Here is a 13,066-nt window from a genome sequence, read left to right on the forward strand (position 1 = left end):
GTGAGGTATTGTTGCAGCTATATAGGCCCCTGGTCAGACCCCACTTGGAGTACTGTGCTCAGTTCTGGTCACTTCACTACAGGAAGGATGTGGAAGCCATAGAGAGGGTGCAGAGGAGATTTACAAGGATGCTGCCTGGGATGCGGAGCATGCCTTATGAAAGCAGGTTGAGGGAACTCGGCCTTTTCTCCTTGGAGAGATGGAGGATGAGGGGGGACCTGATGGAGGTGTATAAGATGATGAGAGGCATTGATCGTGTGGATAATCAGAGGCTTTTCCCCAGGGCTGAAATGGTGGCCACAAGAGGACACAGGTTTAAGGTGCTGGGGAGTAGATATAGAGGATATGTCAGGGGTAAGTTTTTTACTCAGAGAGTGGTGAGTGTGTGGAACGGGCTGCTGGAAACGGTGGTGGAGGCGGATACGATAGGGTCTTTTAAGAGACTTTTGGATGGGTACATGGAGCTGAGAAAAATAGAGGGCTATGGGTAAGCCTAGTAATTTCTAGGGTAGGGACATGTTCAGCACAGCTTTGTGGGCCGAAGGGCCTGAATTGTGCTGTAGGTTTTCTATGTTTCTAGGAATAAGCCAGGTAACTACATATCGGTGAACCTTAGGTCAGTGGTAGAGAAATTATTGAAGAAAATCCAAAGGATGTGGTAGCACTGGAGAGGGTGCAGAGGAGATTCACCAGGACGTTGCCCAGGATTGGAGGACTTTAGTCATGCTGAGAGATCGGATAGGCTGGGACCGTTTTCCCGGAGCGAAGGAGGCCGAAGGGTGACCTGGAAGAGGTTTATAAAAGAGGCATCGATAGGATATGGTCAAAATGTTTCTCCCATCATCGAGGAATCAAAAACAAGAGAGCACAGGTTTTAGATAAGATATCTTTATTAGTCGCATGTGCATCGAAACATGCAGTGTTTAAGGTGAAAGGAAGGAGTTTCAAAGGGGATCTGAGGGGTAAGTTTTTTACACAGGGGGTGGTCAGTGTATGGAACACTGCCAAAGGAAGGAGTAGAATCAGATACAATCACTGCGTTTACGAGAGGCTCAGACAGATATTTAGATAGACTAGAGGGCTATGAACCTAGTGCGGGCAAGTGGGATTAGTGCAGATGGACAAAAAGGTCAGTAGGGATATGTTGGACCGAAGGGCCTGTCTTTATGACTTAAGGTTCAATGACGTCACTCAGAAGAAGCCACGTGATCCGGGCAGGTCTCATCCAGCTCTTGCCTGCGGCAGGGATGAATAAGCAGTCACCTGGGGAGGATGAGGAACCCTGCAGATCTTTGACACTTTCAGCTTCCATGGACCTTATTAAAGATGTTAAATTATGGTCTGAAAACCAAAAACAACTACAGATGGCACAGCCCCTGAAGCAACCAGAGCACATGAATCTCGGGGTCATTAATCACAGTGAGCTGCCTCAGAAGCCTGCCACTTTTTATGAATGTATAATTACCAGATTTTATTCCGAAACAGTGAATGAAATATTGGCAGCGGAGCAGACAGAGGAGTGCGGTACTGTTAGACATCAGCCAACAACACTGGTGGTGTGCAACGGAGGGCTGTCTCATCAGGGACTCAGTCCAGTGGGAGTGACCAGGCTCGGTCAATCCCAATCACTAGGTGCTCCTAGCCAAGACAAGCAAAGCACCCAGGCAGAAGATGGGCAGAGGGGTGTGCAGATGCCTCACGGGAAGAAACACGGGCATGGCTGTGATAAAGCTGTCATCCTAAGCTTTGTACGTTCCAGAATGATCTGTTATTGAATGCTGTGTTTGTCAAAGCCTGAAAGCACGTACCACCAGGCTCAAGGACAGCTTCTATCCCGCTGTTAAAAGACTATTGAACCTAGCACGATGAGCTAGACTCTTGACCTCACAATCTACCTCGTTACGGCCTTGCACCTTATTGTCTGCCTGCACTGCACTTTCTCTGTAGCTGTGAGACTTTATTCTGCATTCTGTTATTGTTTTCCCTTGTACAATACACAAAAAGTACTGGAGGAACCCAGCAGGTCAGGCAGCATTGATGGAGGGAAATGAACAGTCGACGTTTAAACAAAAAAAAAACAAAATAAAGAAAAAAAAATCCAGCATCTGCAGAATTTCTTGTGTCTTTGTTTTCCCTGTACTACTTCAATGTAATGAATTGACCTGTACGATAGGTATGCAAGACAAGTTTTTCACTGTACCTCGGTACAGGTGACGATAGTAAACGACTTTACCAACGATTGTCCTTATATTGGCAGCTCTTGATGACCTGCTCCATGTGGGCAGGGGTAACTTCCCAAGGTACAACCAATGTGTTTCCTATCAACAGGGAGGGGTTGACAAGAGGGTCAACAGGCCCATCACCCAAATGGATGGTTCTTTGAAAGGATTTTTATTTCGTATTTGCTGAGGTTCCATTCTGGAGCGCAAATCAATATAAATCCTTCCTTCAGAGCTAAACTCATTCATCTCAGCCCTGTCAGGGACAGCGTAACACAGGGAAGATAACGTGGCGTCTTTCAACACCGGCTGAAGACAATGCAAGTCTCTGCACAAAATGATGTACTTGGTGTCCACCTAAAGTTTTTGGTGATGCTGCACAAGTTGCCTTTATTCTCAGCCTCCTTGCCTCTCCCTCTCCTTCGTCCCATCTCTCAGCAGCATTCTCCTCCAGTCCGTCCTCTCTCCCTCCCTCTCTCTCCCTCCCTCTTTCTCCTGCCCTCTCTCCCTCTCTCTCTCCCCTCTCTTGCCCTCTCCCACCTCCCCCCCCCCGACTTCATTTTCTCTCTCTCTCTTCTCATTCCTTCCTCCCTCTCAGATATCCCAGGCAACGGTGAGATGAGCTGAGGTTCTCCCAGGCCGTGGGCAGCGAGGACCCCCCCGGCCCACCCACCGCTGATCATCACTGGACCCAGGCGCTCCCTGAGGTGCCGGCTTTGGCCGAGAATCGTCCCGGTCGAGGACGGCTGCCAGCTGCCTCACAGCTCCAGTGACCAGGGGCTGACCCTGACCTCGGCCGCTGTCTGTGTGGAGTTTGCACGTCCTCCCTGTGACCGGGTGGGTTTCCTCTCACGTCCCAGTGACGCATGGCTCGGTGGGGCAACTAGCTGCTGTATTTTGTCCCAGATGTAGGTGAATGCAGAAAGGCTCAGAGGGGAGTTGGTGGGCATGTGTGGAAGAGATTACATTGCAGGGGGAGGAGGACTGAGGGGCTGTCCCGCTGGGACTGACGGGCTGAGTGGTCTCCTGGATCACCCCACCCCCACCTACACCTCACCCCACCCACACCTCAACCCACTACCACCACCACCCCACCCCACCCCACCCTCACCTCACCCTCACCTCATACCCACCTCACCCACACCTCACCCCACCCACACCCACACCCTACCCCCACCCCAACCAACACCCCACCAACATCTCACCCCACTACCACCCCCAACACCTCACCCACACCTCACCTCATACCCACCTCACCCACACCTCACCTCATACCCACCTCACCCACACCTCACCCACACCTCACCTCATACCGACCTCACCCCCACCTCACCCACACCTCACCCACACCTCACCTCATACCGACCTCACCCCCACCTCACCCACACCTCACCCCCACCTCACCTCATACCGACCTCACCCACACCTCACCTCATACCGACCTCACCCACACCTCACCCACACCTCACCTCATACCGACCTCACCCCCACCTCACCCACACCTCACCTCATACCGACCTCACCCCCACCTCACCTCATACCGACCTCACCCCCACCTCACCCACACCTCACCTCATACCGACCTCACCCCCACCTCACCCACACCTCACCCCCACCTCACCTCATACCGACCTCACCCACACCTCACCTCATACCGACCTCACCCCCACCTCACCCACACCTCACCTCATACCGACCTCACCCCCACCTCACCTCATACCGACCTCACCCCCACCTCACCTCGTACCCACCCCGGCCCGACCTCATCCCCACCCACCCCCATCACCTCCTCAGCCCCACCCTCATCCCATCCCCACCTTACACCTACCCCCACCCCATCCCCAATTCACCCCCACACCCCAACCCCCACCACCTGAAGCGCACGGGGTGGGGGCAGTGACCTCCCCCGATGTGGCCAGGGAGCAGTTGGCAGCTTTCACTGTGCTGAACTGCCCCCCCACCCCCGGCTGTCCCGCGGGACCTTGCCCCTGCCCTCACCGCCCCCTCTCTTTCCTCTACAGGTGGAGCAAATGATGAAGAGGTCCCTGGGCGAGGTCGTGCTGCGGGCCCTGGCCGCCCACCCCGAGGTGCCCAGGGAGGAGTGGGTGCTCAGCTGGCCCGGCCAGATCGTCCTGGCCTGCAGTGTTGTCCACTGGACCGCAGCCGTCTCCTAGGTGTGTCAGCGCTCTCCCCGACGCCGCACGCGCAACGGGCCCCGTGGGCGCCCCGCTGTGTAGAATGGTCCCCAGGCGCGCTCAGCCCCTGACCCTGAGGGTGTGTAAGGGCCCCAGGCACTCGCACACATTGTCTCCAAATCACTACAGGTGTGTAGGAGTCCTGCAGGTGTGTAACCACTTCCCATCTCTCAGGTGTAACTCCTTCCCACAGGTATGCCACCAATCTCCCACCATCTGAGGCGGAAATGTGGTCGTTTGCCCAGCCAAGTCTTGGGCATTGCGACGTCGGGCAAATCTGATCAGTAACTTACTCAATCTTCAGTGAAGGTGTCATCGACAGGGGGCAATGGCACCAGTGATGACCAATGGCTGGTTTGAGATTTGCTGGGCGCGTCCAGCTCCAGACCTGGGCACAGCCTTGGTCCAAACACAAGAGCTGAGTCCCAGAGGCGAGGTGGGAGGGACTAGACCTGGCATCAAGGCAGCGCTTGACCGAGCCTGGTGTCGAGGAAAGCGGTCTGTGACACCACAGCGTTTATTGTCCACCTCTGCTTGCCCTTGAGAAGGTGGTGCAGTGCGTTTTGTAAACGGTGCGCGCTGCTGACACTTGTCGATCGTCCCAGCCCCAGGACATCAGTGCAGGAGTTCCTCGGGCAGTGACCCAGGCCCTTCCATCTTCTGCTGCTTAGTCAGTGAACTTCTGACTGCACAACGTTCAACTCCATTTGTAACTCCTCATCAAGTGAAGCAGCCCACGTCCACAGGCAGCCCACACCCATGGACAGCGCACACTCACAGGCAGTCCATGCCCACAGGTAGACCATGCCCACGGGCAGTCCACACTCACAGGCAGCACACACCCACAGACAGCCCATGCCCACAGGCAGCCCACGTCCACAGGCAGCCCACGCCCTCAGACAGCCCACGTCCACAGGCAGCGCACGTCCACAGGCAGCCCACGCCCACAGACAGCCCATGCCCACAGACAGCCCACACCCACAGGCAGTGCACGTCCACGGGCAGCGCACATCCACGGGCAGCGCACACCCACAAATAGACCACACACACAGCCAGCCCACGTCCACAGGCAGCGCACGTCCACAGGCAGCACACGTCCACAGGCAGCCCACACCCACAGACAGCCCACGTCCACAGGCAGCGCACGTCCACAGGTAGCCCACACTCAATACAACGTAAATAAGTGACATTCATGTCACATCAACAAGAGAGTCTAACCAACCACTGAGTCCCATTACCATCACTGAGTTCCCTCACTGTCAACCAGACCAGCGACATAGATACTGTGGCAGTAAGAGCAGGCCAGAGGCGGATTGCCCCATGATGAGCGACCAGCTTCCCGACACTCCAGAACCACTCCAGTCTTCAAAACGCAGTTCAGGAGTGTGAGTGAATACTCTTCAGCACACTCCAGATGGGTGCAGTTCTAACAATACTCGAGGTTTGACACCTCCCCACCCACAGCTGTGTACCCAGTCACCTGCCTCACACGTGGAAGGTGCTGAAAACTCTCAGCAGGCCAGGCAGACCTGTGGACAGAGAAACAGAGTTCACCCTTCAGGTTAGTGACCTTTCTTCAGCTGATTAGGTGCAGCTCTTCAGGTGACTTGGGTTGTAGGGAGAGAGAAGGAACTGTCACGGGTGTCACGTTCCCAGAAGGACGAAGCAGGTAAAACCCCAACGTTGTGTCTGTGTGGCGGGTGTTGGGGAGGTGGTCATGTGCATAGGGTCAGTGCATTGACCGGCTGGCAGGCCATGAGCGCCATCACTAACACATCCCCTTCCATCCAGGAATCCAGCACACGCTGCGTCCTGAACCGCCCCTTACCACCATCAGCCGTGTACACACACACACACACACCACATACACACACACACACCACACACACACAGACACACACACTCGCGCACACCACACACCACATACACACACCACATACACACACCACATACACGCACACACCACAGACACGCACACACCACAGACACACACACACCACAGACACACAGACACACACACTCGCGCACACCACACACACACACTCACACACACCGCATACATATACACACACACACACTCACACACACACACACACACACACACACACACACAGAGGCACTCACACACACAGGTACACACACACATACACACACACAGGCACACAGAGACACACACATACGCACACACTAACACAGACAGAAACACACACACACAGAAATGAAACACACACACACAGAAACATACACACTGCACACACACACACACACACACAGGCACACACACTGACGCACGCAAATTCACAGACAGACGCACATTCACACACAGGCACACAGAACTACACACACTGACACACATAGAGGCAAACAGAAACACACACGGACACACAGACACACAGAAACACACACATTCACCCACACACCCTCACACACATACACTCACAGAGACACACACACTAACACAGACACATGTGCACACACACTCACATACACACACACAGACATACACATACAGGCACACAAAAACACAGACACAGGCACACACACAGACACACATATACACAGGCACACAGAAACACACACAGGCACACAGAAACACACACACACTCACAGAAACACACACACAGACACACAAAAACACTCACAGAAACACACGCACACAGAAGCATACACAGAAAGACACACACAGACACATTCACACCCAGACACTTACATATACAGACATGCACACCTAGACACACAGCCACACACACACACACACACACACACACCCACAAACACGTACGCAGACACATAAGACAGACACATAGACTTATGCACATACACAGATGCACTTACATATACACATGCACCCTCACACACAAACACACACACACACACACAAAGCAGACAGGTCCATAGAGTTATGCACACCCACACAGACAGGCGCACACACACACACACACACACACACACACCATGAGAGTGAGGATCTGGGGGAGTTGATGGGACTGTGTGGAGAATGAAGTGGAATTCGGGTAAGTACGGACTTGGTTACGCTGAGACCTGTGCTCCAGAACTAACTGCATCTCCAGCCATTTCAGTACAGTGACAGCGCTGGCACCCACCCTCGGCGCAGTGTCCTGTGCCCCACCATCCTCCGCCGCTTCACCACTGACCTGTCACCCATCAGAAGTGGGATGACGGCCCCCGATGTCCGCACCATGTTCACTTCCGTTCGCCCTTCCCAGCAGCTGAAGCAGCCCTTGCCTGCCTGCAGCACGTCCCCGACAACACTCAGGCAAAGGATGGCAAGTGACGAGTATCCGGGCAGTGACCCTCGCCAACAAGGGAGGGACCAACCGCCTACCCTTGCCATTCAATGACATTACCGCGCTGAGTCCAGTCAGTGCCCTGGGGGTCACCACCGACCAGAGAGTCAGCAAGACCTGCTGCATACAAGAGCAGGGCAAAGGCTGGGGATTGTACCATCCTGACACCCGGAAGCCTTTCCACCATCTACAGCCGCAGGCAGGGAATACTCTGCACCTGCATGGACCGGGATGAGTTTGGTCCGTATCCAGGACCAAGTAGCCGCCAGGTTGTCACCAACCCGCCAACGTAAACGTTCTCTCCCTCCACCACGAGCGCACAGCGGCTGCAGTGTGGACCGTCTACACAATGCACTGCAGTTCGCTCACCTGGGCTGCTCTAACAGCTCCTCCCAAAGCCCCCAACCACCAGGGAGGACGAGGGCAGAAGACGGGACCCCTGCACCGCCCACCCACGTTACATCCCGTCCTGACTTGGGAGATGTAGCTCCTGGTGGGGAATAGGTGCCTTTCCTGCAATCCCCTGTACACCAAGTTTGAGATGTGTCTGAGGGGTACAGTTCACCGGTTTGAAGGGCCAGCCCCACACCCCTGGTCGATGGCCTTCTCACGTCTCGCTGCTACCTGTGATCAGAAGTCACTGATCTCCTCACTAGGTTACGATGCACCTTTCTACTATTCTTTCCTGTCCACGTTGAAAAGCAGAAAGCGACAAAAAATGTGTTTTAAACTTCTTCTAACTGCTGGAAGGAAGTTTTGGTGGTGAGGCTGGTGTGTTTACCCTGTCCTGCCATTGCCTTATTGGGAGGCCCCTCATGTGCTGGAAAATGTCCCATTAAAAAGAGAAGGTTCCCAACCACCTGCGAAAGGGTAGAGTAGAACCCCCAGTAAACCATCAGTCCTCACCCGAACGTGCCCGCTTCTCTGACCGTTTGTGTGGCAAGTTTATAGTCGGAGCTCATGGCGGCACTTGCCGTGAAGCAGATCTGAATGGGAAGATGGACGGAGCCGGTGGCTTGGGTTAGACGGAAGGAAGTGAGCCATCCGCAGCCTTGATCTGCCCTGTTTTCCCTGCAGGCTATCACTCAGGATGGGCTGGAAGCCTTGCTGGAAAAAAGCAATGAACAAATTGAAGATATCGTCACCCTGGTGAGGGGTGAGCTGACCAAGATGGCTCGAATAACGCTGGCTGCTCTCATCACCATCGACGTTCACGGTGGGTGAAGGATTTCCTTTGTTGCATTATGCTGGCCTCACTTCCCGTACCTGAGCACCTCAGTGAGGAAGGTGCCTGGGCTGCCAATTATCTCCTTCTAATAATGCATGTGAGAAATAACCTCACCGACCCACACCATCTCCTGGTAGCTAGTGGTGAGCATTCTGCTCAAAAAATGTGTTTCTACCCCTGTCCAACCTGTTGCCCTTCTGCCCCCCCCCCAAACCAATTATCCCCTCCAGTGGGATCCTGATGGAAGGTCTGACACAGTTTGCAGCTGGATTTTGACAGGATTTGCAGCTGGATTTTGACAGAATTTGCAGCTGGCTTGTGGCACAGTTTGCAGCTGGATTGTGGGACAGTTTGGAGCTGTATCGTGGGACATTTGCAGCTGGATTGTGGCACATTTGCCGCTGGATTGTGGGACAGTTTGCAGCTGGATTGTGGCACAGTTTGCAGCTGGATTGTGGCACAGTTTGCAGCTGGATTGTGGCACATTTGCCACTGGATAGTGGGACATTTGCAGCTGGATTGTGGCACAGTTTGCAGCTGGATTGTGGCACATTTGCCGCTGGATTGTGGGACAGTTTGCAGCTGGATTGTGGCACAGTTTGCAGCTGGATTGTGGCACATTTGCCGCTGGATAGTGGGACATTTGCAGCTGGATTGTGGCACAGTTTGCAGCTGGATTGTGGCACATTTGCCGCTGGATTGTGGGACAGTTTGCAGCTGGATTGTGGCACAGTTTGCAGCTGGATTGTGGCACATTTGCCGCTGGATAGTGGGACATTTGCAGCTGGATTGTGGGACAGTTTGCAGCTGGATTGTGGCACATTTGCCGCTGGATTGTGGCACGGTTTGGAGCTGGATTGTGGCACATTTGCAGCTGGATTGCGGTACAGTTTGCAGCTGGATTCTGGGAGAGTTTACAGCTGGATTGCGGTACAGTTTGCAGCTGGATTGTGGCACAGTTTACAGCTGGATTCTGGGACAGTTTGCAGCTGGATTACTGATGGCATTTGAAATGGAAATTTTTGGGCAAAATATTTGATCTATTTCCCCAGACCACTGTCGATCTAAAAACACCGAAGAAGTCGAACTCTGCACAGTATAGTTTATTGCTTTGAAACAATTAAACATATTTATACCATTTGGAATCATTTCCACATTTGAAAGGACTTCACCCCTAATCATACCACAGCCGCAGCCTTGCTCGCAATGAACGGATCTAATCACCAACAGCCGATTGTGTGAAAACTCAATCCGCCGGCTTAATTCGGCTGGAAACTGGGTAACCATGGTAACCGTGCTGAGTCAGACTGCTATTGATAGGTGTCTGGGCAGAATCTGTGTTCAAAATAGAAGTTAGAGTCTCGCTGCGATTTTCAACCGGATGCCGTTGATTAATCGGGCTAATCTGATTCATTAGCACCAACAACGATTAATTAATTAGTCATATTCTGCAGAAATGACTAATACTGAATAGAATTAAACAAGCATGTATTTGAAGCCTTTGATATATTAGCTGTGGCAATAATAAATGTGTAAACACGTTAGCCAAATGGACGGGGTGGTTAATGTGGGGTTGTGCTTAGTGCAGCCTGAGTTGCCCACCCGCGCCAGCATGTCCTGAGCTGACAGTGGTCGTCGTGAGTAGATTCCAGGGGGCCAGACTCCACCCTTGACCCTGGGATGGCGAGCTGACGGTCACAGATCGACTGCCACAGCCCTCACTGGCCTCCACCTCACTGGCTGGTAGGAGGGACCTGCGTGGTGGGGATAGTGTGGGGAGTAAGGGTGGAGTGGGTCGCTGGGGGTACATAGTGAGGAGGCGTAATAATGGCTGTGGGGAACCATGTCTGGGGGAGATAATAGACAGGCAGGTCAATGATGGTTATGGGGATAATCAGGACACAATGAATGGGGTTGATGGGTGGATGGTGTTTGTACCCTTGATTCTGATGGGACGGGGGGGGGGAGTGGATAGGGTTTGTGCCCTTGATTCTGATGGGACAGATGGGGGGGTTGATGGGTTGATGGGGTTTGTGCCCTTGATTCTGATGGGACAGATGGGGGGGTTGATGGGTGGATGGGGTTTGTGCCCTTGATTCTGATGGGATGGTGGGGGGGTTGATGGATGGATAGGGTTTGTACCCTTGATTCTGATGGGACAGATGGGGGGTTGATGGGTGGATGGTGTTTGTGCCCTTGATTCTGATGGGACAGTGGGGGGGGTTGATGGATGGATGGGGTTTGTGCCCTTGATTCTGATGGGACGGTGGGGGGGTTGATGGGTGGATGGGGTTTGTGCCCTTGATTCTGATGGGACAGTGGGGGGGGTTGATGGATGGATGGGGTTTGTGCCCTTGATTCTGATGGGACATTGGGGGGGGTGGATAGGGTTTGTGCCCTTGATTCTGATGGGACAGATGGGGGGGTTGATGGGTGGATGGGGTTTGTACCCTTGATTCTGATGGGACATTGGGGGGGGGTGGATGGCGTTTGTACCCTTGATTCTGATGGGACAGATGGGGGGGTTGATGGGTGGATGGGGTTTGTACCCTTGATTCTGATGGGACGGTGGGGGGGTTGATGGGTTGATGGGGTTTGTGCCCTTGATTCTGATGGGACGGTGGGGGGGTTGATGGGTGGATGGGGTTTGTGCCCTTGATTCTGATGGGACAGTTGGGGGGTGGTGTGGGGTCAGAAAGGTCCCGTGATGAACGATTCAGGACCGTATTTTGGTCAAAGAAAGGCAGGTAGGCTTCATCACCAAAAGGTGCCCTGGTTTTCGCGACTCCCGAGCCTGGTGAAGCCTGTCCACAACGATCCGGTGACCTCTGGTCAGAGTTCCCCTTATCTGGACTTCACTATTGGTCGAGCATCGGTCACCGGGTTACACAGCACCCAGCAACAATGATGTCATCAGTTATACATGGGAAAAGAAACGGATGTGGGCCTTCGCGGACTGAGGCAGCATTTAATTGCCCGTCCCTAGTTGCCCTGGAGAGGGTGGCGGGGAGCTGCCTTCTCGAACCGCTGCGGCCCTTGAGATGTGGGTGTACCCACAAGTGCTGTTAGGGAGAGTCCCAGGATTTTGACCCAGCGACGTTGAGGGAACGGTGATATGTCTCCCAGTCGGGATGGGGTGTGACTCGGAGGGCAACTCCCGGGGGGTGGTGTTCCCCAGGCCTTTGTTGCCCTTAGCCGGTGGAGGTGGTTGGTTTGGAAGGTGCTGTCTCAGGAGTCTCGGTGAGTTGCTGCAGTGCATCCTGCAGATGGTACAAACTGCACGGTAGTGTAATGGTTAGCGTAGCACTATTACAGGGCCAGCGACCTGGGTTCAATTCCCGCCGCTGTCTGTAAGGAGCTTGTACGTTCTCCCCGTGTGTCTGCGTGGGTTTCCTCCGGGTGTTCTGGTTTCCTCCCACATTCCAAAGACGTACGGGTTAGGAAGTCGTGGGCATCCTATGTTGGCGCCGGAAGCGTGGTGACACTTGCGGGCTCCCCCCAGAACACTCTACGCAAAAGATGCTTTTCACTGTGTGTTTCGATGTACATGTGACTAATAAAGATATCTTGTCTTATACTGAGTGTCGGTGGTGGAGTGAGTGAGTGGGTGTGGATGGGGTGTCTATCAAGTCTATCGGTCAGCGCGACGCTCTTACAGCGCCAGCGATCGGGGTTCGATTCCCGTCGCTGTCTGTAAGGAGTTTGTACGTTCTCCCCGTGTCTGCGTGGGTTTCCTCCGGGTGCTCCGGTTTCCTCCCACATTCCAAAGACGTACGGGTAGGTTAATTTGGGTTTAAAATGGGCGGCGTGGACTCGTTGGGCCGGAAGGGCCTGTTACCACGCTGTAAATAAAATTTAAATTTAATTTAAATTTAAAATTTAAAAGTGGGCTGCTGTGTCCTGTAAGGCGTTGAACTTCTAGAGTGTTGTTGAAGCTGCTCTCATCCAGGCAAGTGACAGGTATTCCATCACAGTCCAGACTGGAGCCTTGTAGATGGTGGGCAGGCTTTGGGGAGTTACTCTTTACAGGATCCCTAGCCCCTGACCTGCTCTTGTAGCCACACAGGTGTAAATGGCTACTCCAAGTCAGTTTCCGGTCAGTGGTAACCCCCGGGA

General features: G+C 53.6%; 1 protein-coding gene across 1 annotated transcript in view; it reads left to right on the forward strand.

Moving 5' to 3' along the window:
• LOC127580592 (dynein axonemal heavy chain 3-like) overlaps window positions 1–13,066 on the forward strand; it is a 230,133-nt gene that overhangs the window by 44,946 nt on the left and 172,121 nt on the right. The window contains 2 exon segments of the mRNA XM_052034178.1: window positions 4,241–4,393; window positions 8,800–8,938. Coding sequence (XP_051890138.1) covers window positions 4,241–4,393; window positions 8,800–8,938 — 292 coding nt within the window.

This window comes from Pristis pectinata, chromosome 19 (assembly GCF_009764475.1).
Source record: "Pristis pectinata isolate sPriPec2 chromosome 19, sPriPec2.1.pri, whole genome shotgun sequence".
NCBI classification, from domain to species: Eukaryota; Metazoa; Chordata; class Chondrichthyes; order Rhinopristiformes; family Pristidae; genus Pristis; species Pristis pectinata.